Below are 27,922 nucleotides of genomic sequence, written 5' to 3' on the forward strand. Positions count from 1 at the left end.
ACTGTTTTAGAAATGAAGAGGATGTATTGTGAACCTCTTCCCTTACTGCAGATGTTTGGTAGAAAGTATGTATTAAAGATAGCATTGCTTACTCTGGAGCTCTCAAAACATTTATCTTGACATCATGGCTACCTGTGTTGCTTTAACAGGGAAATTCATCAGGGATGCTCACTAAGAGATATTTGCAATTTTTAAAAATGCCTGAAATATACTGGTCACAGAATTCTAAAAGTCTAGTATAAAGAACCGACCCTATTCAGAATCCCAGTTTGATTATTTTGTGGTGGTCCTTGGATACATACTGTTATTTATAGATTATGATTGGCCCTTAAGTAATTGTCCAATTCAGTTCCAAACAAATTCAATGATAACTCAATAATTGTGCAAACTTGAAATATATTCCTTTGATTGTTTATTTAATATTAATGTTGATTTCAAAATAAGTGTTCATTTCATATTAATGTTGATTTCAAAATGGTTGTTTATTTCATATGAATGCTCATTTCATTTGATTGTTCATTTCATATTAATGTTGATTTCAAAATAAATGTTCTTTTCATATTAATGTTGATTTCAAAATAAGTGTTCATTTCGTATAAGAAAGTGAAATAAGTTCTGAATGGTAAGCAAAAATTAAAACTTGAAATTTATCGAAATCTAATATGGAACTGTGTTTTTCCTAACAATTGGAAAAAAAAACCTAAATTTTTTTTTTTTGTATTTTGTTTTGCTGATTGAAACCCAGATCCCTGTATAAAAGAGTGAGTGGATGATTTTAAACCTTTCAGACATTTTATGACAATTTGTTGTTTATTTTTCAGCTCCTGTATTATCGACGTAACCCTGGAATAAAATACCAGTTCACCATTCCTTCGCATCTGATGGATAATTACTTATCAACTATTAAAAACAAGAGTACAACTCAACAAACGAAACACCATGGGCACCATAGAAACCACCGTAACCATGGTAACCAGAGAAATATTCGTGTTTTAGAAAATCCAGTTTATCGTGCAAACCACGAAAATTCACAGAATCAGAATCTTGCATTGGAGACAAATAGTGGTGGTGATCTCAGAAATAATCCCCGATTGAGTGAAACCCCGGGTCAACAAAATAACCCTGTCAACACAAGGGATAGATCTTACCAGTATAACCCATATGGTCCAGATTACCGTAGGACTCCAGTGACCAATGGTCAGTTTGATCCTTTTGACCCTACTTACAGACAACAGTTGTCTCAGAGAATTGGTCAGCAATCAGGTAACTACCTCGGTCAGTCTTTCATTGGTGACACCATAAGTAACGAGGTCGTTCCGAAGCTCTCGGCCCAGAATATTCCGGACAGTGTTAATTACTATTGGAGGATAGCAGGTTTTACTAATTGTACGGAGCCCTGCGGTAGAGGTGAGTCTAACATTTTGTACAATTCTCTTCCAAAAAAAGTACTCGTTTGTTTTAATTTTATTTTTTGTGTCTCCCATCACACTTTAATGGACATCTTCTCATTAACGAAGCATCATCCTGATATTTTGTCCATTACGTGCTGGAAAGAAATGCTCTTTAATATCTAACTTTGTTTGAATGAATGACCTTGACCTCAGCTGTCAAGTATACAGGAACTATATTAAATATCAAATAAGTTAATTTAGTCTTAAATAGGCAATTTTTCTCAATCGCCAAAACGTCCAGGGTCCAATAATAATTTTGTCTATTTCATGCTGAAGTAAATGTTTCCATGTTTGTTCAAATCAATGACCTTGGCTTCCATTAAGAATCTCAAATTTGTATTGAATATTTCAATAAATATGTAGGTCAGGATAAACTTTTTAGAGTTTTTGCATTGTTTGGATAAGTGTAAAAGTAACTTAAATTCAACAAATTTGACCTGTATATTTGAGGTAATCAGAGGCCAAATGTGTTAGTAGTAAACCTGTTGGCAGAATATCACTGGGTAAAGATAATAGTCCTACGGCCGTCTTCAAGCTTCGTGTCTGGGGGAATTTCCCTTAAACTCAGCCGGTGGAGCGGCGGACCAATAAGTCCGGGTTCGAACCTAAGTCCGGGTTCGTAGGTTTGAACCCGGCTGGCAGCACACTACCCTCGCCCTATTACATAGTACTAATAGTGACCAATTCTGCCTTTTGTGGTTCACCTTGCTACCCTAAGATGATTTTCTCCATTATTATGGTAAAAATCCATATTGTCCCCTTTAGGTGAATACAGCTTTATAATTTGTCCAGGTATAAAACTAGATAAATAATGATAAAAGTGCATCACTGATTCAGATCTCATTCAACACCAAACAGAGCGGCAAATATTTTATGACATACATCTTTATAACCATCTGTCAAAAATGTCCGCTGGCTATTTCAGTGGAGTAAGGAGGGGCAAGCATTTGTGTGACTATGACCACTGGAAAGGCATTTATTACTATTAACATATTTTCTTTATGACTGACCCCCAGGGGTCTTAGGGGGCGGGGGTCAATAGGGGTCAAATAGGCTAAAACTTTCAAAAATCTTCTTCTGAACTCTTGAAATAGGTTTTAGAATCAAATTACTTTTCATAAATAGAAAGGTCTTTAAGGTCCTTTTACAAAAATTGTGAATCATATGACCTGGGGTCCTTTAGGTTTCCCCCTGGGTGAGGGGTCAAGTTTACTATAGTTTATATAGGGAAAACACATTTATGAGCATGTATTGTCATTTATTCATGGATAACAAGTCAACTTGGTTAGAATTATTAGTCTGAGGATAGCATTTTAATATCATATACACATTGGTCCTGGGCCGAACCCCCTGGGGGCAGAGGGGTGGGGCTAAAAAAGGGTCAAATAGGCTAAAACTTCAAAAATCTTCTTCTGAAATTCTGGAAATGGTAGAATCAAATACTTTTCATAAATAGAAAGGTCTTAAGGTCCTTTACAAAAATTGTGAAATATATGACCCTGGGGTCTCACGTTTCCCCCCTGGGGAGGGGGTCAAGTTTACTATAGTTTATATAGGGAAAACACATTTATGGGCATGTTTCGCTCAATTTTCATTGGAAACGAGTCAAACTTGGTTAGAATTATTAGCCTAAGATAGCATTTTAATATCATATCCACATTGGTCCTGGCCGACCCCCTGGGGGCAGAGGGCGGGGCTAAAAAAGGGTCAAATAGGCTAAAACTTCACAAATCTTCTTCTGAAATTCTGGAAATGGTAGAATCAAATACTTTTCATAAATAGAAAGGTCTTAAGGTCCTTTACAAAAATTGTGAATTATATGACCCTGGGGTCTCGCGTTTCCCCCTGGGGAGGGGGTCAAGTTTACTATAGTTTATATAGGGAAAACACATTTAACATATTTGTGAACATTATTTCGCCAATTTTCGTTGGAAAATAGTCAAATTTGATTAGAATTATTAGCCTAGATATAGCATTTTAACATCCATATCCGTCCTCAATGACCCTTGGGGGCCAGAGGGGCAGGACCAAACAGGGTCAAATGATTAAAATTTCAAAAAATACCTCTAAGTTCACAGCTTGATGGAAGCAAATACTCTTCATAGTCTAACAAGTACAAATTTATAAATCACTGACCAACTTCAAGGCCAGTATATAGTGTTTGTATGTCTTTAATTTATTTCATTATTATTTGTTTCATTATATATTCTGACTCCAGGTGACCGTTAAGGCCCATGGGCTCTTGTTTTTAATTTTCATGGAAATTTTATAATCGTGGAAAAAACCCTTTTTGATACTATCATCTATTACAGATCTTTGATAAGAAAAGCCAATAAATTATCAAAAAAAGAAAAAATTACCCGTGAAAATTTTAAACTATAAACTGTTTACAAGAACTATTATTATACATGCATTACAAGCTCAGATCATGCATTTATACATGTATCACAAGCTCAGACTGCATTATACATATCACAAGTCAGACATGCATTATACATGCATCACAAGTTCAGACCATGCATTATACATGCATCACAAGTCAGACCATGCATTATACATGCATCACAAGCTCAGACCATGCATTATACATGCATCACAAGCTCAGACCATGCATTATACATGCATCACTAGCTCAGACCATGCATTATACATGCATTAGCTCAGACCATGCATTATACATGCATCCAAGCTCAGCATGCATTAGCATCACAAGCTCAGGACCATGCATTATACAGGCATCACAAGCTCAGGCCATGCATTATACATGCATCCCAGCTCAGACCATGCATTATACATGCATCACAAGCTCAGACCATGCATTATACATGCATCACAAGCTCAGGCCATGCATTATACATGCATCACAAGTCAGACTATGCATTATACATGCATCACAAGTCAGCTATGCATTATACATGCATCATAAGCTCAGGCCATGCATTATACATGCATCACAAGGTCAGACCATGCATTATACATGCATCCCAAGCTCAGACCATGCTTTATACATGCATCACAAGCTCAGGCCATGCATTATACATGCATCACTAGCTCGGACCATGCATTATACATGCATCACTAGCTAGACCATGCATTATACATGCATCACTAGCTTAGACCATGCATTATACATGCATCACTAGCTCAGACCATGCATTATACATGCATCACTAGCTCAGACCATGCATTATACATGCATCACAAGGCTCAGACTATGCATTATACATGCATCACAAGCTCAGACCATTCATTATACATGCATCACTAGCTCAGACCATGCATTATACATGCATCACTAGCTCAGACCATGCATTATACATGCATCACTAGCTCAGACCATGCATTATACATGCATCACAAGCTCAGACCATTCATTATACATGCATCACTAGCTCAGACCATGCATTATACATGCATCACAAGCTCAGACCATTCATTATACATGCATCACTAGCTCAGACCATGCATTATACATGCATCACAAGCTCAGACCATGCATTATACATGCATCACTAGCTCAGACCATGCATTATACATGCATCACAGCTCAGCCATGCATATACATGCATCACAGCTCAGACATGCATATACATGCATCACTAGCTTAGACCATTCATTGTACATGCATCCCTAGCTCAGACATGCATTATACATGCATCACAAGCTCAGACATGCATTATACATGCATCCCTAGCTCAGACCATGCATTATACATGCATCACTAGCTAGACCATTCATTGTACATGCATCCCTAGCTCAGACCATGCACTGCAATATTGTAAATCATTTTGTTTTCCCAGCATCTTAGTTTTGCGTTTTCATGCAGAACAACTTTTTCATGACAATCTTATTTCATGATCGAGACTTCTTATATTCTACTTTGCCTGCATGTTTTTGAAACAGCTTCCCAGAAATAAATTTTTGCGATTTCTTATCGCCCACAAAATTCATGAAATTGTATTTCACACGAAAATCAATTTGGATTTGAATGACATACAATCCAATCAGACATGGAAACAATTTTAACGGGCGTAAAGAGACCGGAAATAAATCATGATAATGCAGTCAAATAGATTAGTTCATTTACATAGTGTGGTTGTCATTCTCTCAATGAACATAAAATGCATGATATGTCATCTGCCATCCATTATGGTATTATCCTAGGAACTCCAGTTTCTTCTCACAGTAAAACCCATTCACTTCCATCTCTTGTCATTTAAATGATATTGGGGCCCATACTGATACTGAAGACTGATAAGTAAATAAGGAACAATAACAATTACTTCATAAGACATTGCTGGGATAACACTGGGCTGTTTTGTGTATGTTTATGACGCATCAGAAAGCATGTGTGCAGACGGAATTTAAATCAACATAGTTTTGAAGGGTTTTCATCAACTGCATGTTAAAAACATTAACCAGTTGTTGTCTACATGTCAAAAATAGTGATTTTAAAATTTTCACAAATGTAAGGTTTTACATTAAAGATATTTCTTACTTTCATTTTTTTGTTGCCAATGTTGCTTTGTCATCATCATTGGCACCATTTTGCAAAATAAGTTTGTTATTCAAATTGTAATTGTTTTAACGCTATAGTTAGATAGTAGAAAACATTTCAAGGAATTTACAAAATTATTTTTCTGTCTGTTTCTAACAATAAAAAAGTAACAAAGAGAGAAATAAAAAAGAATGTGTGGAAATCTAATGACAAGAACTTTGTTTATTTTATAATATTTTTGGAAAAGTTTGAATTTCCTATGTTTTGATGTACAATTTATGTGCATTTTCTTAATCAATCTTTTGTCTCTCAAGAAAGCTTTCTATATCAAAGTTATAATCAGCTACAATCCTTATAATTTGAGGTGAGGATGGGTTGATATTCCACATTGTCTAATTTTAAGGTAAGGCCCAAAAAAAATGGCTGTTTAGGGTTACATTGGCAAAAAAAATATTGTCGGTAGGTCAGGAGGATTTTTTTTTTTTAAGGCACCATATACTGTATAACATGAAATGCTCTTTGTGTAGAAACTTTGGTTGATTTCTTGGCCGCTGTGAAACCGCAAATACATTGGTTAACCACAAATTATTTCAATCCACAAAGTGATATCAAAGCTCCAAGCCACGAAAGAAAGCAAACGGATATATATTTTACAATATAGAGTATATGTTGTCTGGTTTTGGTAGAGAATGGTTTTTAGGGTCCTGTCATGGATTTTGCATGGAGGACATTTCATATATACCTCCAATTACATAATATATTAGTGTCTTTTTCAATCATTTTGAAAAAAAAATATTGGGTGAATTACAGCTTCTTATAAAGAAAATGCATATGAAATATGTGAAAAGCTTGAATCTTTATTAATGTCATTGAGTTGTTGTTAAGATGCCAGTAAATGCATTAAGTTACTGTGTAATATTGTCTCAAGAAAAGGCAATCTCTGACTCCCAAGGGGCTGACACAGAAATCATAAACAGTCAGGGAGACGCATGTATGAATGATCGGAGAAACAGACACTTGATCAGGTGTAATGACACTTAGTTAAGACAGAGAAATCGAAACCTTGACAGAAAATATCAATCGTTGACCTTTTACAGCAAATTTGTTTCAAGTATAGTGTTGTGATGTGATTTTATCAATGTAACTACGAAGTCTTGCGACCAGGCAGGGATGGAACACCACACTTAGGCCACATGTCTGTGTTAACATTAGAGAGCTGATATGCTGAAATAGTCGCCAACAAATGTCCGATATGAACATTGACAATGACGCGGTTTTGGACACATTACGCCAAAAATGTAAATTACACAGTAGGGGTAAATGAGGCAGACATGTTTACCTGTGCGTTACCTGTACTTATAGCAATAATCAATAGGTAGGACTCTGTGTATGTTATGACAAGTGCTTAATCAGGATAGAGACTGGCACCAAACGGGGAGATAGCATTAAGGGGCAGATAACTTACACCTGATGTCAGATCTCTCCTTCACGGACACATCTGTTGGTATATTTTATTAAGTTAAAGATATTACACCGCTGATGAATCGTATTTTTTCTCTAGAACACTAGCAGACAAATTAGTAGTTTTCTTCAGTTACAGAAGTTACCTACTTTAAGCGACCACATAACTTTTGTTAGGTGATTTTAGTGCATTTGGAATCAAAAGCCATACCAAATGTATAAATAATAATGATAAATAATAATGATATATAATGAACCTTGTTAACTTTAACTTCAACCTCAGAGACACTAATGTTTATTTTGAAATATTTTCTCAGTCGCGAACTTGTATTCTTTGAAGTTATTTCAAAGCTTTTTTTGGTACAATCAGATAGCTCAAAAAGTTTCATCATGAACCTGTGAATACTGCAATATTATCTAGAAATTTCCACCATGAATTTCTAATACCAAGGTCCAAATAATGTTTGTGGGCTTTGCTTCCTAAGAATATGAAGTTGTCTGTTTAAAGTTTACCATTGTCGTAAAGATGTGATCATTTGGTACCGTGGTGTTAAATCTATCACTATGTTGTTACACCTTTGTGTACATCGTATGAACCATCAGCTGTGTTAGAGAAGGGAGACATCTTTGTTACCCGCGACAGGTAGCTCCAGACAATCCACGGTCACCTTGTCCCTAGCACACCGTGCCGATAATTAAGGGTGAGGTGTTTGTGCTAACTTGTATTGCAACACTTCATCACCATCAACTGGTCTCTTCACAAATCCTTTATCAATTTCTTAAGTGATAATATGGTAGTTTCAAAGTGGGGCGGAAATTATCTCTCTTGGGCGGAGATTTTGTCTCCTAGGCGGGCCTTTTAGGAGTCTGGGTGAACCTGTTAGGGCCTCAGCATTGTTCCCAGGGAGCAAGCAGCCAAAGGTAATTACATCAGGTTTCTTCACCTGTCCCCACGATGCTGAAGTAGCAGAATCTAACTAACAGCAGGGACTCTTTCACCTTTAAATCATATGTTTATCGTGTCAGTCATAGCTGAGCGCTGATTACGGTTCTCATTGTTGGAGGTAATGAAGCAACACCTTCCTATGAGAAACTGTCTATTTTGCCTATGTCATTTGTGATAAGTCAGAGCTGATGTTCTACCAACTATGTTATGACCTTGAATAAATGGGGACGTATTTTCGCCCATTATCTGTGTAGCCGTTAAACATGTCATTCATGTACCATAGATTCTAAAATGAAAATTATGATTTTGATTAATTTCCCAAGGTATTAAATTTTGCAAATTTGGATGGATCCGCAAATTTAGTACAGTAATGTCGTATTTTGATGGCCAGATCACATGATCACGTAAAGATGGGACACTACCCTGCTCCAAAGACATCCTTTTATTTATGAGATCATAAACCCATATCTTATAAATTATAAAGTTGTAGTTTTTGATTTTATGGGGAAATAAACCACAAAAAAAAAAAAAAAAAAAATTGAATTGGAATTTTATTCAGTCTGCTCTGGGCTAATAACAAAATATTTCATCAGTTTTAGATGTGTAAACCACAACATCTGGTTTATATCCAATTAAACACTTGACTGATAAAATACTTTATAATTACTACCGAACACATGATATCACACATTCATGGGGGGTTGTGGTTATAACTGGTGGTTTGTGTAGCAACCTATCTGTTGGTGAGGTCGAGTCTAATTGACTGGTTTGTGGTGTTTCAATCTCTTTTGAAACACAAGTAAAACATTAAATGAAGATTTTATTGCAGAACTGGCCATTTTGATCTTGTGAAGATTATCTCTTCAAAGACAGTTGTAAGTGTTTATATGACAACATCAAAAACCAGTAAAAAGATCTAGTTCTTCATTAGGAATCCGAGCGTTTGATGGTGGAAATTAAATCATTCATTTTCTTGAAACTCTTTTTTATTCCATATATAAATACCGGTACATTATCGTAGTTTCAAATCTTGATGAAAGACTTTTTCCTGATATTATATATTTTCAATATTATTTTCAACATAAAATGATTTCAAAATGGCCACCGCTAGTAATTATAATCATAATGAAGGAAGTCATTATTAAAGTTTACTTCACAAAAATTTATTTCAGGTTAATTGTTTGAATTACTTAGAAAATGTATGCTTTCATGACATTATGACCTTATAAGGTCATAGGTCAGTAATATTTAGACATGGCGACCTCAAAAGGTCAGAGGTCATTGCTATCAGGACATGTTAACCTCATAAGCTTAAAGTTCAGTAAAAGCATTGTGACCTCATAAAGTTATGGTGAAAGTGGCTTCTTTAGGATAGAAGTATTTGTATTTGTTTCAGAAGAGCCTTTCCAGAAATAAAATTCTAGAGTTAATATAGATTTATCATCCTGTCCTTGTAGCTTTGCTGATTGACAGATTAATTTAATTATAAACATAAAATCCTTGATGCAATTTTCTATTTGTGAACTCTAAACTTCTTATTTTCATTCCAAATTGAAGCTTCCACTTGCTAACAAGATTGTATAGATGTCAAAGAGCCTATGACACTTGTCAACAGTGGGGATATTTTTATAGGTTATTTTTATAACCCGGAGAACACTGAAAGTGTTACATCCTTTAACAGCCATCAACGTACAGTCAAACGAATATCTTAACCCAAAACACCATCTCATTGAATCTGACATTTATACAAAAGTAATGTTCTTTTAAATAGGATTACCTCACCGGGGTTAATAAACTGTCAACGTGACAGCAGGTTAGGCCGCAGTAATATTGTTGTGGATACCGTTGCGGTTATGCGAGACACCGAACATTAGAATTCCATCTAAAAGTACACAGTACCTCCTCCAGATTTCTTTCAGAAAAAAATGCAAATTGGTAAATCATTCTCTCCCCCTGCTTCTGTTACCACTTATTGCTATTGCTGGGAATTATTTTTTAACAGAATTTGACAAATTGGGACATTTTGAAGCATGACCTTTACTTACATGCTTGACTGATTTGTTGGTCTCCACTGATGTAGGTATATATATTTCTGTATCGGTGACATAAAGATTGAAATCGGCTAACACCAGCCCAGTTAAATAGCTATCTTGTCATCGGCCTTGGTATGAAATGAGAGACGTAAGGTGCGATAACAGAGTTATCGTTCCTTCGGAACGAATGTTAACCACGACGATTTTAACCTACCAACACGCTTATAACCGCAAGTTGGGTAATAAGGAAATTGACAGAAAGTTTTTAATGATATTTTACAGTTAAGTAAATTCAGGCGTGATCTATCTTCTGAGATAGTTGTTGACTCTGCGAAAATTCATTTGAGGGAGAAATTTAGGGTCAAACAGGCAAAAATCGACATTTTCATCGCTAGTTTCTGTTAAATTCGTCCTAGCAATCAAACGCTCATAGTTGACAAATTGAGATTTTACACATTAATTGTACAAGTAATTCTGAACAAAACGGTATTTTTGGTTTTTGAAAATATTATAAAGACCGACCACAAGACGGTCTTGGAAATTGGTGGTATTTCACAGGTTCTCAGTAAATTTCCACGGCAGACGAGATATTTTGGGACTTGCCGCCTTCCTTCAAAGCTATTCTGACCGATTGAATCGACGAGTGAACCATTCACAAAAGGGTCGTATTAATGAAAAATTCTGTTTATTTTATGAAATAATTACTTAAATTTATAAAACGTTTTACATGTCTTGCAATGATATCCAAGTATATATTGGGGATTGCGTGAATTTGGGAAGTGTGTGTTGTTTTGGGCATTCAACCGCACAAAGAAATGCCAACGGCAAGCGCCATCTGGTAGGAGGAATGTGTTGTGTCACTTGTGTATCCGGTTTGAACCGGTTTGTGTTGATGTTGAAAGCCGCCTCGCTTTTCAAGTTACAATCGTCAATATTAGGTAAGTAGGCCTAGTTGTGTATTTTACTTGTTAGGCTATATCACGATCGGCGGATGTTAGTATCTTTATATTATATTTGAGGTTGCTGTTGTCCGTTATAATTGTTTTTGGCGTAGGCCTACCGACTCTGATCATGACAGCGACTGAATCATACGTGTAACAGTTAACGTTAGATATGAATAAAAAATAACTCGTAAATTGACAGTCTATTGTGTAGACTCTGAGACAGATACTGTTTGAATATGTTTCTCCTAATATATTGCTTGATTATAAATGTTTTAATTGCTACCTACTGCTAATATAGTTAAGATGACACATGATTTGTTGTCAGCTGTTTTCGACTGCAGTCTAAAAATAGACTTACCGATCGCGCGAGCATATGACACGTCCATGCAACAATGTCAGGCAAGAGATAACTGTAAACCAAATATCATGAATACAGGCATATAAAGTGACAACTAAAGAAGACAAACCTGAAAAATCTGGTAGTTTGACAATGGATATGATTAACATTATATGCACTTCAGTATGACACGTACCCTACATGTATGTACATTACCTTGTAAGTTACTGTTCACTTAGAATAGAGGGAGGGGGTGGGGGTTAACAACAGGTTTTTTTTTAATTAATTGTACTGAATGTCAAACATTCAACAGCCTCTTCAGTTTCGAGCATTTCAGAAACCAACTAAATTTTTAGGCTAATTGATTTTTTTTATATTAAAAAATAATTATAAAAAATGTTCTCTAATTTGTGTAAAAAGGCGCGAGCAGTATATAATGGAGTACATAAAGGTTGGGGTGATTCTCCTCCGGGACGGGGAACAATTTCTATATTCAATTTCCGGCATTCTAGTGAATTTTGGTACTGAATTTGCAGATCTAAAAGCATCCATTTTATCTTCCTCAACTAAATATGTAGTACATGTCTGAAATATAACAGGGCTACTGTACTTTGACATTTTGGCAGCCTGATTTTTTTTCATCAGCCCCGTTCTGTCAGGCTTCTGTAAGTATCGACCCCTGAACATGTACATGTAGAGGCTAAAATAATAAGGCTAAATAATAATAAAAAAAGTATCAAAATAGTTCATTTCTGTGTCTTATGTACCAAGAATTTAGTTAATTGATTTTCATATCCTTGACAATAATATCTATGAGTTTCGAATTCGGATGTACAAAAGAGGTCCTACAGAAAAAAACCCACTAACCAACAGTCAGCGCTTGGAAATGCGGTCTCGTAAATGTCATGTTAGAGAGGGGAAAGAACAAAATTAGAAAGATGGACACCTAGCCATGCCCACCTCAGAATTTTTTCAGTAGCATTATAATTATACATCTTATCAATTACAAGTGTATTCTGACAATATCTGCTGTAATCTGATGCATGTATACATTCAAGGTATGAAAAATGACAGCTGACTTTGAAAAGGTTTGCTTACAATTAAATACTTCATTCTTTACATGTTCACATAAAAAGTCTTTTAATACTGGGATTGAATAAAGGGAGGTAATTTGTCTATTTGTTCATTTTCTAGCATAATGCTTAATACAATTAAAAGAATAGGCAAAATATGAAAATTTATGTAATTGGTAACATATTTCTTGTTTAGCCAGACCGATATTGTCTATTATTACCATTCTCTTATTCATATGAGGAAAAAAAAGTTTCTTTTTGATGAAATAGGGATAGCGGAGACTTTTACATGAGTATTAGTTTAATGTCCTATTAACGGCCAGGGTCATGTAAGGATGTGAGGTTTGTTGGTGGAGGAAAGCCAAAATACTCGGGAGAAAAACCACCGACCAGTGGTCAGTACCTGGCAACTGCCCCAAATGGGATTTGAACTCGCGACCCAGAGGTGGAGCTAGCTATATAGGCTTGTGGTAATAATTATGTCTTTACTTCTTAACCACTTGGCCACCGTGGCCCAGACTTTTACATGGTTATAATATTCAAGATTGGTTTATTTGTTTAATGTCCTATTAACAGCCACGACCATGTAAGGACGTGCCAGGTTTGTTGGTGGAGGAAAGCCGGAGTACCCGGAGAAAAAACACCGACCAGCGGTCAGTACCTGGCAACTGCCCCACATGGGATTCGAATTCGTGACCCAGTGGTGGAGGACTTGTGGTAATATGTCGAGACATCTTAACCACTTGGCCACCGCGGCCCCCTTATATTCAAGACATTTCAAAATCGCTAATGTCATGCCATTATAATATCTAAATTGAATATCAGAATCAGTATTAATTGCAAGGTCATTTAAGGAGATGATAGAGGAAAGTTGGAGTACCCAGAGAAAAATCACTGACCAGCAGTCAATACCTGGTATCTACCACACATGGGATTCAAACTCGTAACCCAAAGGTAGTGGGCTGGTGGTAAATATGTCAAGACACCGCTTAAGTCAAACACACAATGATTGCATAATATTTGTCTTATGATCTCTTTAATTTCAACTTTCTGATTAATTTTCTTTGCCGTTCTTTCATCAGTATTGGTCACGTATATTAGAACGCACTGTTTTAAATTATTAAGAAGGTGAAAAAGATGGAGTAGCTTGTTAGGGGCTGTGGGTACTGAATGGTTAAAATTGCAGGTATAAAATAAGATTTTCATCTGGAATAGGAAAGGGGAGGTAATTGGCTGATTGATCACTTTCATGCATTCAGCTAACATTCATTGCAAAACTTCCTGGTACCTCTTAATAACTTGTTGGGTGTCATACAATCCATATTACATGAATTCTGGATATTAATTTAATGTGTAGCATTACAGTGTAATTATGTGATTCTCGATGATATGATATAAAAACACTGTTAAACAGTTTAATCTTGTTCTCTAAAATGTATGTATTTGTAAGGGATTGAGTGTTCGATGAGGACGATATTATTTATTTTTACCAATTTGATTGAGTGTTCGACGAGGACGATATTGTTTATTATTACCAATTTCATTTTCTTATTTATATGAGGAAAAACAGTTTCTTTTTGATAAAATGGATATAGGGGAGTTTTTTCATGATTATTCATGAACATGCATATTTTCAGGGTACATGTAAGAACACAAAACTTCCAAGCATAATGCTAAATATTTAATTCTAGTATAACTGCTCCTCTTTCACTGAGTTATATACTAAAATGTTTGTCCCCGGAGACAGTGTGATACAGTGTATGAAGGTTAATTTACCCTAAGATGTTATATTCCTCAGTAAATATTTCATCTTCAGATAAATAAACCTTCATATCACACTGTCAAAGGGTCCATAAATGTACAGTAGTGTATGTAGAATTGATGAAAAATAATTTGGTAGACCCATACCCAAGGCAGATTTTCATAGGAATACAAAACATTAAATAGTCATTCTAATGCTACTTTTATTAGGAAAAGTAGCCTTAAGACAAAATAATGCATCTTATCATAACAAGTAAATACATTATTCACCAAAAAGGTATGTGAATGTGTACATTCAGGTGCTTTTTGTTAGGAAATTAAGATATTTTTCGAAGATTAGGTTGATACGTGAAGGAATAGGCTACCTTCCGAAGAATTGGTAAGTTGTAATAGAATCGGACTATCTTCCCAAGGTTAGGATAAGTCTTAAAAGAATCAAACTACCAGTTTGAATTCGAAGTGCCTGTAACATGCTGAAATCAAATGGAAGGCTACAGAGTTTGTTAAAATAAATGGACTTGACCTTAATTTAAGGTCACAGTGTCAAATGAGCTTAAATTTTTAAATGACTCCTCTATCAATTATTGACTGGTCTGATGTAGTCATATGCATGGTACATGTATTACGTTTGCAGCATGTTGGGCTGAAGGGCTACCAATTACGATTTTGATCAAAAGAATGACCTTGACCTTAATTCAAAGTCACAGCCACAGGGGTCAAATAGACTGCAATTGTAAAATGACTTTGAATTGTTGGATATTGTTTCCTAAGCTTATGAAACCGATCTCTTTTAAGAGTAAAATCAAGAGTTACATTATATATGTATATCCCTTTTGCGACACTCCTTCATACAGACAAAATAGATCAGAGATATGTACATGTAACATGAACCCTTTTGCGTTATTTTTCATTTAATTTCCATACATGTATGCACCGTATACATGTACATTTATATGCATAGCGCATATTTTGGAGAATTATCACGAGTTATCATAGTCATTTTCGTCTCTCATTTCATCCGCAACATCCCTTAAGGTGTTGCCCCACTAGTAGGGTCATCACTTTCTGTCAGTATTGTCATTCTTGTATTGGCTACTGTGGGTCTACTGCATAGAAAACTGGTTAAGGTGTCTGACTTTCTGGTATAACTAGCTTTTCACTTTTTGGTCAAGTTTGGAAAGTGGTTAAGGTGTCAGACATTCTGGTACAACTAACTTTTCACCTCTTGGTCAAGTTGGGAAAGTGGTTAAGGTGTCAGACATTCTGGTATAACTAGCTTTTCACCTCTTGGTCAAGTTGGGAAAGTGGTTTAGGTGTCAGACATTCTGGTACAACTAGCTTTTCACCTCGTGGTCATGTTGGCAAAGTGATTAAAGGGTCAGACATTCTGGTACAGCTAGCTTTTCACCTCTTGGTCATGTTGGCAAAGTGGTTAAGGTGTCGGACATTCTGGTACAGCTAGCTTTTCACTTCTTGGTCATATTGGGATAGTGGTTAAGGTGTCAGACATTCTAGTACAACTAGCTTTTCACCTCTTGGTCATGTTGGCAAAGTGATTAAGGTGTCAGACATTCTAGTACAACTAGCTTTTCACCTCTTCTTTTCTAAACATACAAATTCATAATTTATTTGCAATGTCTAAACTATTATGTATTGCATATTTATTAGCGTGTAATAGCAGATTGTGAAAATTCAAGAGGGGTGATCTATTCAGGTGAGAAAGATATACAAAGATCATTTACTCGTACATCTGTAAACAAGTTGTATCTATATATAGGAAACACTCGTTAGTTACGTGTTGTTTTGGCTGGACGTAATCTCATAGTTATTTGAGAATTCGGCTATCAAAAGCATAAGGCAACGATCCTTGAGGTAAAACATTCAGAAGCATCAGAGTAAAGTATGGATAATAGATAACATTACAGCGTAATATCTACAATTTGGAAACTCTGCTGATGTTTGAACCGCAAACTCCTTCTTTCCAGATAAAATGTTGACATATCTTAAACTATTGTTGTCGAAATCACCAAATAAATGCCAACACGGTTTACCCTTGAAAAGATAAATGTTTAGCTTTTGATATTGAACAGAAATAAAACACGGAGAGGAGCACCAAGTATGAATGGGGGTGGATAATTACTTTTCGAGACTACGCCACACAAAACTCAAGGAGCCAGGCCAAGTTATCAGAAGCTTGAGAAAGCGGCAAAATGATCTAATACTTGGAATAATAAGCAAATTTAAATTGTTTAGCAGGCCTTGGGACTGGTGTGTCTGTAAGGCCGATGTATATCTACTGGAGACGTAGCCTGCAGGGTTTGTGGCCAACCTCTGGCTCCAGTTTAGCACTAACAGTTATATGAAATGTAGGAATAGAATAAAAGTGAAAATAAAAGATTATCATTTGAATACCTGACTAGTTACATCAGATATAGGTCACCAGATGATATTCTCCGATATAAAAATATTTGATGTGAATTAGACAAATCAAGATTTAATAATTTTTTGCAAAATTGTGTACATGAAATTTTTGCAGGGGTTCTTGCTTTAGATGAGTTATCCCCCCACTCTTAATGTATGAACATGATCTGATAATGATTATTATTTTTTTTCTGTTTAACTAGACATTGCTACTGTAATATTAACTCACCCAATTAATACATGCTGAGGGTACGGCTAAATAAAGCAATAAGGATTAGTGCTTAATTATATAGTAATTGATTGAGATAAATAACATCATTTTATAATGACCATAGGAATAAAGGTCAGAGGTCAGTAGTATCAGGACATGATAACCTCAGTTAAAATTCTCCATATGAGAGCATAACAGAAGTTAAGGAAAGAATCCAAAGTTAAAATAAACGCTTTTCTTTAAAAATGCTTTCCTATGGGGAATGTTAAGTTGAGAAATTCCTTCGGAATGTTTATGAAAGGTGGCCCAGTTCCTGTCTTGTCCGTCCCATCATGGAGACGGATGATTTATGTCATACAGACATTATACTTTTACTTTATTTTTTCTAGATCACCTACTGACTTGAGTTGATTTGATCAATTCCTTTTTGTTTTTCCAGGGAGCCAGCAGACCAAGGTGGTTTGTATGAAAAGAAACACCAATGTTATTGTCACTATGGACAACTGTGACCCCAACCTCCGTCCAGCCACCCAAACCATCGCCTGCAACACCAACATCTGTCCTCCAGCGTAAGTCTTACAATAATGTAACCAAAATAACAAAATTGAATTAAGATTTCTGATATTTCCTACTTCTAGCCATCAAATCGTCATGGCAAAGCAACCAAAGAGAAAAGTTTCCGTCAACCACTTACATTCTACCACTAGCCCTCCATCTCTGGGTCATGGTGGCTGAGTGGTTAAGGTGTTTGACATTTTACCACTAGCCCTTCACCTCTGGGTCAAGGTGGCTGAGTGGTTAAGGTGTCTGACATTCTACCACTAGCCCTCCATCTCTGGATCATGGTGGCTGAGTGGTTAAGATGTCTGACATTCTACCACTAGCCCTCCATCTCTGGATCATGGTGGCTGAGTGGTTAAGGTGTTTGACATTTTACCACTAGCCCTCCATCTCTGGATCATGGTGGCTGAGTGGTTAAGATGTCTGACATTCTACCACTAGCCCTCCATCTCTGGATCATGGTGGCTGAGTGGTTAAGGTGTCTGACATTCTACCACTAGCCCTCCATCTCTGGATCATGGTGGCTGAGTGATTAAGATGTCTGACTTTCTACCACTAGCCCTCCATCTCTGGATCATGGTGGCTTAGTGGTTAAGATGTCTCACATTCTACCACTAGCCCTCCATCTCTGGATCATGGTGGCTGAGTGGTTAAGGTGTTTGACATCTTACCACTAGCCCTCCACCTCTGGGTCATGGTGGCTGAGTGGTTAAGGTGTCTGACATTCTACCAAGATCCCTCCATGCCTTGTTTGTAGTGAAGGTGTATAGTAATGCTGTATGGTATTCTACCACTGTTAAGCATTCATGGAGCTACTATTGGTTGTAGATTTTGTTTTAAGGACTCCAAGATTTCCTTAACAAGATGATCAGGTACAGTGGCTATGGATGTTTATAATTAAGATTGACTACAAGAAAGTACTGACACCAAATAAACATGCATGCAGATATCTTAGTTGCATACTCATGACCTTGAATAAAGTGGTAAAATTTGAGATATCTCAACCACTCGGCCATCAAGGCTATAGCTACAAACGTTCTGAGAGTGATCAATTTGTTTAGAAGAAGATTATTGACATATTCATTATTATTGACAAGGTAGAGTATATGATACGTACTATGAAAAGTTTGTGGTATATAGACGTGGTTACATCTGATGTATTGGCCGTTACAGCGATTGGAACACCTGTCCAGTCACTACTCGTTAGGGATGAGGATAATCACAGGTGTCATAAACATTTACAAGGTTACACGGGGTCAAATTACTGTACAATTATTACTCCAAGTAAAGCTATCTTGGGGAGAGTTAGTCAGGGTCAATGGTGATTATAGGTGCTAACACATATCAAGCTCGTTAAAGAGAATCGGGTTTCAGAGCGATTTATTGTTGTTGATAAACGGCCTATCTACACTTCTTTTTAAGTCACAGGTAGAAATCACAGGTGATAATTACAGGTATGTAGGGTCCTGTTGGTTTGTTGAATTTAAGGCGGAGCCCTGGCAGTGTTGACCATCCATCTCTGAAACTTTATTATGGAAGACACGCCTTACTTTGAAAACTTTATGAAACAATCCACGTAGTTTATTGATAAATGATTGAGGATGGCTAAACATAGGACCAATATATGACAAGAAAACTTTATTTATTTTTTTACATCAATTATAACTACGATTTCATTTCGCATATTTCACGCTCACAGTAAATTTGTGAATATTAATCTCCGCGATTACATATAAACCACTGTTATATTGATAGATATTTACATTTAGATTTTCAAAATTCGTGCTACTGCTGCCCTCTTGCTCTTGAGGAAACCAGAGTGCCCAGAGAAAACCTCTGACATTTTCATGTTCGTGCCAGGAATCCATCCCAATCTATATAGGTGAAAGGCGAGTGGCTTAACTATTACTAATTCAGTATAATTACTAATTAGCTTTAACGAAGACATAGTTCAAGGATGGATTTGTTTGTTTTCCTTCTGTAAAGATCTCAAGGATAGATGAAATATTTTTGTTCAAATTATTATTTCTGACGATTATAGAGCATGAAACAATTTTGAAACATTTAGCTCCGTAGAATATATCGGAAAAAAAGACAATTTAATATCCGTCAATGACCTTTAACGTTGGCTTTTGAAATATGAACCAATACTTTCGGTAATAAGTAAAATACAAACAGTCTGTCCTACAGTTCAGATCTTCAAAGAAGTCCTGCTCTTTCATTTCCTTGATGTTTGTAAATTATTCGAGGATTGGTGTGAAATACTGTCTGTGTACACTCGATTTCCCACTAAATAACCAATCACTGGACACTTAGCACGGATATGTTAGTCGACGCTTCTCAACATTTAAAAAGGCAAATAATTCTGCGTCTTTGATTTTTTTATCTACCTGACACACAATGTGGGGACTCCGTCACAAACAGATTCTCCTGTTTCTGAAAACTGCTAGATCACAAAAGTGATCAATTTGGACAAATTTGTGTCCAAAAGGTATCGTGTTTCAACATTAGATAAACACGGTGTTTGTAACGTCCAAATAAAAGTAAAGAAGATTTCTCTTTGTACTTACTCTGTAATGTCTGGTTGTGGAATGTTTAAATGGCTGAGGTGTTTCCTGTTTATCATTGTGTTTATCATCAGGTCTTTGACATCAATAGGATTCACTTCATTGATAGTTGTCTGTAGATTGTCAATGTCTTTATCTGAATGAAAACCGTAAATTTTACATCAGGTGTTTGAGAATTTCAATTTGTTGTTGATTGAAAAGTTTTAAATTTGAATTTTGGTAGAGAGATGTTGTGAAGTATCTTTTATGACCCTCAGACACTAAGAAGCTGCTCATATGACCCTCAGCTATTGGGAAAGTGCCCTCATGACCCTCAGATGCTAAGAAGCTGCTCATATGACCTTCAGCTATTGGGAAAGTGCCCTCATGACCCTCAGATGCTAAGAAGCTGCTCATATGACCATTAGATGCTGGGAAAGTGCCCTCATGACCCTCAGACGCTAAAAAGCAGCTAATACGACCCTCAGCTATTGGGAAAGTGCCCTCATGACCCTAAGAAGTTGTGAAAGTGCCCTCATGACCCTCAGATGCTAAGAAGCTGCTCATATGACCTTCAGATGCTGGGAAAGTGCCCTCATGACCCTCAGACGTTAAGAAGTAGCTAATACGACCCTCAGCTATTGGCAAAGTGCCCTCGTGACCCTAAGAAGTTGTGAAAGTGCCCCCATGACCCTCAGATGCTAAGAAGCTGCTCATATGACCTTCAGATGCTGGGAAAGTGCCCTCATTACCCTCAGATGTTGTGAAAGTGCCCTCATGACCCTCACATGCTAAAAAGCTGCTGATATGACTCTTAGATACTGGTAAAGTGCCCTCATGACTCTCAGACTCTGTTAGATATCTCTCATGACCCTTAGATGTTGTAAAGCTGCCCTCATGACCTTCAGATACAGTCACATGCCCCTCAGAGGTGGTAGAGAAGCCTCCCTCTGATGCTATAAAGTTTTACAAATGACCCTGATATGCTAAAAAAAATCCCCAGAACGCCTTCAGTCCCTTTAGATGCTCCTTTTGGACTGTTCTGTTATGTTCCTGTCGTAACCCTGTCACAACCCAGTTTAGTCCCTATCGTGACCCCATTTCATCCCCGTCACGACCCTCTTTGTGTGTGTTTGGTTCTGCCAATCACAACATGTCTGATACAAGTTGACCCATTGTTGTATCATACCAGCGTGCACTCCATTTGTGAATGGCTGTATCTATGTGGCACATCGAGGTCGGCATCTTATCAGCGATTCACTACCTAATGCACCTTGTCGTTTATACATATATGATGTTTTACATATTTTCCCAGGGCAAATTGTTTTATGTATCAGCTAGCTATAAACCGCCAAAGATTTCACGATTTCTTTTAGAATATGTGTGCATTATTGAGAAGGAGAAAATGTAATCACGAATTCATTTTCACAAAATCTGAATGTGATAACAGTTTTAACACATTCATTGCAATTTCGGCTGCAGATTAAGTACTTTGGTGGGAGAATGGTGCCCGGCACGACAGAACACTTAAGGAAACTCTAGGTGACCAAATTTCTCAGGAATTTTAACTCAGATGAAATCTGTGATATTATATAGGACGTGCATAAAAGAAGTTTTGTCAGTCTGAAAAATTCTTATCTCAAAAAGAATTCTTTGGTCAAGAAGTCTTACAATCATTTGGCTTCCGCATTTTTTCGAATTAATGCAACATTTTGAATTTAACAGCTCAGTAATTTTTAGTAAAAAAACAAAAAATAAAATCAATCCTGGAATCTTTGAAAATTATAAATTATGGAATTTTTAACTTCGTTCATTTTAATTTGGACTTAAATTTTCAACTTTTCAAATCTTCATATTCAGTGATGTTATTGTTCATATGTCTAACCATAAAATAATCAAGGGGTTGGCGTTGTTACCCTGTTTTTGCATGACAGTTTCAATGTTAATTTTAATTCTTTTAAAGATAACTAAATTTATTATGCTCTCACAATTTAATGAGTCTTTTAGGATCATTTAAGGGGGAAACTGTTTGATATAAATATCAGAATAGTTCACCAAGTATCAGCATAATGTGACTACAGGGTGGGGTGTGCTGTTCAGTGTCTTTGGCATTATGCTGCGGTGAGATAGCACTATACTGTAAACTAACAATATCACAAGGAGACACAAAGTTACCACAACTTATTATTGTGTTACGCAAAAATAAATAAAGAACTGACGATTGAACCAGACATTGACCTCGAATCACAAGTTATTATTGTATGTGTTAACAAGAAATGAAGAATTGACGATAAAATCGGACATTTAAACCTCAAAATCCAGCAACATTTGTGGCGATAGATCATTATTAAATACATACGGGAGTGTTAGTGGGCATATATATAATTAGCTAAATACCAACTAGCCAGTGTTCAGTCACTGCACTAATTTTGCTTAGTTAGTTTTTCGCTAAAATTTCAGAACACTAAAATGTGTTTGGTTACAGTAATTTGAGTTTGGTGTACCACCAGTGATTCGTGGGCGTGTGTTGGTCTCTGGCTAATATCAGATCTACAATTTCATATCACACAACAGCAAAGCATGTAATTGCATTTGTTTTTATGAGTATGGTAAAGGAAACCTGAGATACATGAATGTGTATCACATAACATTAAATGTTGTTTAATATTAAATATTTTATAAGTTATTATCACAAACTGGAGGACGCAGGAAATTGTCCAACAAAAAAAAGTCATTTTGTAACAAATTTACAATTATTTTTTCTGGTTTGAAATTAATTTAGAATATGAAGTGAGGATAAAAACTGTGAAATTTCAAGTGTCTCTTTGAATATTTCTTGTGCAAAAAACATGGAATGCAATAACAGAGCTGATATATCTCGCTATGAAAACTAATTTCACCAAAAAAAAAACGTTCAGATGTAATTTTGGGCATATTAAGTTAAGGAGTATTAGGAAACATTGGTAACCTCAGCTTCCAACACCAACTTTTATTATTGAATAAGGCAGTGTGTGTTTTGTGGTTCAGTAGTCAATGGGCCAGCAGGAGGGCTGAAGTTGGTTGCGAGTTCCTAGTTCCTAGTTCCGTTTAATAAACGGAACTAGGAACCAGACCCGAGTTCCGTTTAACTTAAACGGAACCAGGAACCAGACCCGAGTTCCGTTTAAGCTTATACGGAACTAGGAACCAGACCCGAGTTCCGTTTAAGCTTTGACGGAACTAGGAACCAGACCCGAGTTCCGTTTAACAAAAGTACTGGCCAACGAGCCGAGTTCCGTTTATTAGGATTTCTACCTCTAATTGAATGTTCAATTACATATTATATATCGGAATCGAACTCTGAGCTTTCAGCAGCGATACGACACAGAATTAATCTCTATAACACAGATTTCCTTAAACGGATCTGACAACTAGACTCCAGTTCCGTTTAACTTAAACGGAACTAGGAACCAGACCCGAGTTCCGTTTAACAAAAGTACTGGCCAACGAGCCGAGTTCCGTTTATTAGGATTTCTACCTCTAATTGAATGTTCAATTACATATTATATATCGGAATCGAACTCTGAGCTTTCAGCAGCGATACGACACAGAATTAATCTCTATAACACAGATTTCCTTAAACGGATCTGACAACTAGACTCCAGTTCCGTTTAACTTAAACGGAACTAGGAACCAGACCCGAGTTCCGTTTAAGCTTATACGGAACTAGGAACCAGACCCGAGTTCCGTTTAACAAAAGTACTGGCCAACGAGCCGAGTTCCGTTTATTAGGATTTCTACCTCTAATTGAATGTTCAATTACATATTATATATCGGAATCGAACTCTGAGCTTTCAGCAGCGATACGACACAGAATTAATCTCTATAACACAGATTTCCTTAAACGGATCTGACAACTAGACTCCAGTTCCGTTTAACTTAAACGGAACTAGGAACCAGACCCGAGTTCCGTTTAAGCTTATACGGAACTAGGAACCAGACCCGAGTTCCGTTTAACAAAAGTACTGGCCAACGAGCCGAGTTCCGTTTACTAGGATTTCTACCTCTAATTGGATGTTCAATTACATATTATATATCGGAATCGAACTCTGAGCTTTCAGCAGCGATACGACACAGAATTAATCACTATAACACAGATTTCCTTAAACGGATCTGACAACTAGACTCCAGTTCTAGGAACCATACCCGAGTTCCGTTTAAGCTTATACGGAACTAGGAACCAGACCCGAGTTCCGTTTAACAAAAGTACTGGCCAACGAGCCGAGTTCCGTTTATTAGGATTTCTACCTCTAATTGGATGTTCAATTACATATTATATATCGGAATCGAACTCTGAGCTTTCAGCAGCGATACGACACAGAATTAATCTCTATAACACAGATTTCCTTAAACGGATCTGACAACTAGACTCCAGTTCCGTTTAACTTAAACGGAACTAGGAACCAGACCCGAGTTCCGTTTAAGCTTATACGGAACTAGGAACCAGACCCGAGTTCCGTTTAACCCCACGCTTGCATAGACATTTGTAAAGCTCATCTGACCCGAAGGGCCTGATATCGAATATAATATTCGATCAAATTCTGGATGGACCTTGCTCCTTCAATAAATTTTAAATTGGCTTGCCATAGCATTTACTCATTTTAGCTCAACTGGTCCAAAGGACCGAGTGAAGTTATGCGATAACGCGACGTGCGGCGTTTATGAATGAGACCGAAATTCTTTTGAAATTAAATGGAAATTCTTGGCAACAGATCTAGACCGTTTAAGCCCAGTACATACGATTTTTACATATATCTTTATCTAATCCCCGTGGTAAAAGGATTTTATTTTTAATTTTATATCTAACAATGTTTCATCAAAATATTTAGATTTCCAGATTATTTTTCTCCATTTTTTTTAATTTTTATGGGACGGAGTATTTCAAATTAATATTTTTCTGATATTTTAATATCTTGTTAAATTGATGTGCATTTTATCGAACTGCAAGCATAAACCAAAACTGCCTTCGAAATATACATGTATATTGTACCTATTGATCTTGGTTAAGAATATCCTTTCGTGAGTCAACAAAATAGATCACGAAGAATCACCTGTTTTATGAAGTAATTGTCACAAAAAACTCTTACAATTGGAAATAGCAAAACAGGCTCCACGATTTGCTTAATTTTAAATCTCCATCATATAATGATGCTTTCAATATCATATGATTATGAGTGCTAATCAATAGTGGTAGAGAGTCAGTCCCAGCATTTTTACAATTTTGAATTCCCTTAAGGATGCTACCATCGCAATATGAGTACTATCCCATACTTAATTTCAGAGAAAAAGTCGTTTATATGGAAATAAACAAATTGACCCCTTTTGGCCCCGCCCCTCAGGCCCAAGGGGATAAGCCACACCCTTTTTATAATTTTGTATCCTCACCCCATACAGATACTACCTTTGCAATATGAGTTGTTATATATCGTGCTTAGTTTTAGAGAAGTCTTTTATAAGGAAATTAGAGTTTTTTTCAATGTTAAGCCACTTTCATGATATAATACTTACTATAACTTTAGAATTCAAATTCACTACATACATTATATTTGAGAATCCCGTCTCCCTAGCGTACCTTATTTCGTACTCGACGAGAGTATATAGAATGATGTCCCTTCCTAAACACCTCTCCCAAATGACTGAGGAGGAAAGGGAGGGAGGACAGAAGAGTGGAACCCCATAAAGTCATTGTTAGTTTTACATCATGTAAATTGGTTTTACATTGAAAAACCTCAATTTCTTTTCAGTAATACGCTACTATAACTTTAGTATGCGAATTTGTCTTTCTTACCGTAATGGCGAGTCCGAAGCCAGGCAGCCCAGTCAAATGGTAAATGTAGGGGACAGGCCCCAGGCAGAGAATATAAAACAGGGTTGAATGAACAAAGGTAAAAACGGATAATACCTCCCCGTGGAAAGAGGTGCACCATTGTGAAACCTGCTCGCATAAGGTTAAAAGACCATAAATGCATTTAATGTCTACTGAGGAGGAACAGTCACAGACAGAAAACAGTCCATCAGAGTGGAAGGACAGAGACCGGAGGTGAAAGTAGACTGACCACGCCAAACGGCAGAAGACATTGATGTCCTGGTACAAGGACCTATTGCGGAGAGCCAAAGAAGTCGCAAGGGCTCTAACCTCATGAGCCCTCACCTTGCATTCCGCATGAGATTTATCATTAGACGGCTCATAAGCAATCTTGATCACCTGACATATTAATGTGGAGATGGACTGGAAGGAGATATCCTGCTGACCCTGTTTTAAGGTCCCGACAGGAACAAAGCATCCGATAATTCTCCCCAGACTCAATAGAGACTGACAGGAAAGGAATTCTAATGGAATGGGGCGAAAAACCTGGTTCCCAATTCTTTGCCCAAATTTCAGGATCAGTGAGAAGGGTAACGGCAGAGCTAGCTCTTGCCCATGAAATACGCAAAGAGCGAAAAGACAATGCATAAATATCACTTCTCATGTGGCCTGAGGCAACAGCAAGCAGAAAGACAGTCTTAAAAGTTTGAAACTTTATGGAGTCCGATCCTAAAGGCCCATTAGAAGCCGAAGCCCCCATTTATGACTCTAAAACGAGTTCTAGGTTCCACTGTGGAGCTAACTACTGTACGTTAGGCCTGTCCAGATTGAACCCCCGAATCAAGACAGACAAAGAAATGAAGATCCTACCTCTGGTCTACCACGGAAAGAAAGTACACTGGCAATATAGCTGTGCGATAGCCTGCAATAGTACATGATTGTGCTCCCTAAACAAGACAGAGAAGGAAACTCGCAATCAGCTGGGCAGAGGCCATGACCGGATCAATCTTCCTGACGCCAATCAAAGAAGATCTTCCAGCGTGACTGGTAGGCGGCAGAGGAGAAAGACCTAATTGATCGGGCGATGCGAGCTGACATATCCGAAGAAAAGCCTGACTGAGCTAGGACTCCTGAAATCACGTCCAAGCGTGAAGGTAACGTCTGGGGCCGATGCTAACGAAAGACATTTGTTTTTGGTGGGAGAACCAGAGGACAAGCCACCAGAAACGACAAGAGCTCCGAAAACCAGGGTTGACGCGGCAACAGTGGCTCTATCGGTAAGAAGGAGCAATAATGCTCCGGAAACTTCTGTAGAACCCTGCGTCCATGGCCCAAGCCATTTGGTTTGCCACGGAGAGACAAAGGTTGACAACTGATTATTGAGAAAAGAGGCAAAAAGGTCGATGGATTTAGATGCCGTTCTGTCATAACCAGCTGGCGCCGCCTGGAGATTATCCGCCAGAACATTTGCGCTTCCTCGAAGATGCTTGACTAAAATTGTTAACTGCATTTCCTTATAGATAGGAATAATACGGAAATACTGATAGCGAGGGCACAAAGGACGTGAGCTGGTGTCCCTTTCTCTCCAGATAAGCGACCACTGTAGAGTTGTCCGTAGCCATTCAAACCGCATTGGAATGCAGAATCTTCTAAAATGTCTGCAGAGAAAACGAAATACATTTGTAATTGCCTTTCAGAGTACACCACCGAGCAAACCCCATGAGTTGAGATAACACAGAATATTTAGAGACCAACGAGGGGCGAGCCGATGAAGGTCAGAGGAATATCTCTGGCCTTCTCGAATTTCTTCAAAGTTGGAATGACAATACCATGA

The 27,922-nt window shown here is 37.1% G+C and overlaps 1 protein-coding gene across 1 annotated transcript in view; it reads left to right on the forward strand.

Moving 5' to 3' along the window:
* The window catches only part of LOC138332704 (thrombospondin type-1 domain-containing protein 4-like), a 172,878-nt gene that overhangs the window by 116,001 nt on the left and 28,955 nt on the right, over positions 1-27,922 (forward strand). The window contains exons 8-9 of the mRNA XM_069280695.1: positions 822-1,407; positions 17,576-17,705. Of these exons, the coding sequence (XP_069136796.1) occupies positions 822-1,407; positions 17,576-17,705 (716 nt within the window). The remainder of the gene's footprint in view (positions 1-821; positions 1,408-17,575; positions 17,706-27,922) is intronic.

This window comes from Argopecten irradians, chromosome 10, assembly GCF_041381155.1.
Source record: "Argopecten irradians isolate NY chromosome 10, Ai_NY, whole genome shotgun sequence".
Taxonomy (NCBI): domain Eukaryota; kingdom Metazoa; phylum Mollusca; class Bivalvia; order Pectinida; family Pectinidae; genus Argopecten; species Argopecten irradians.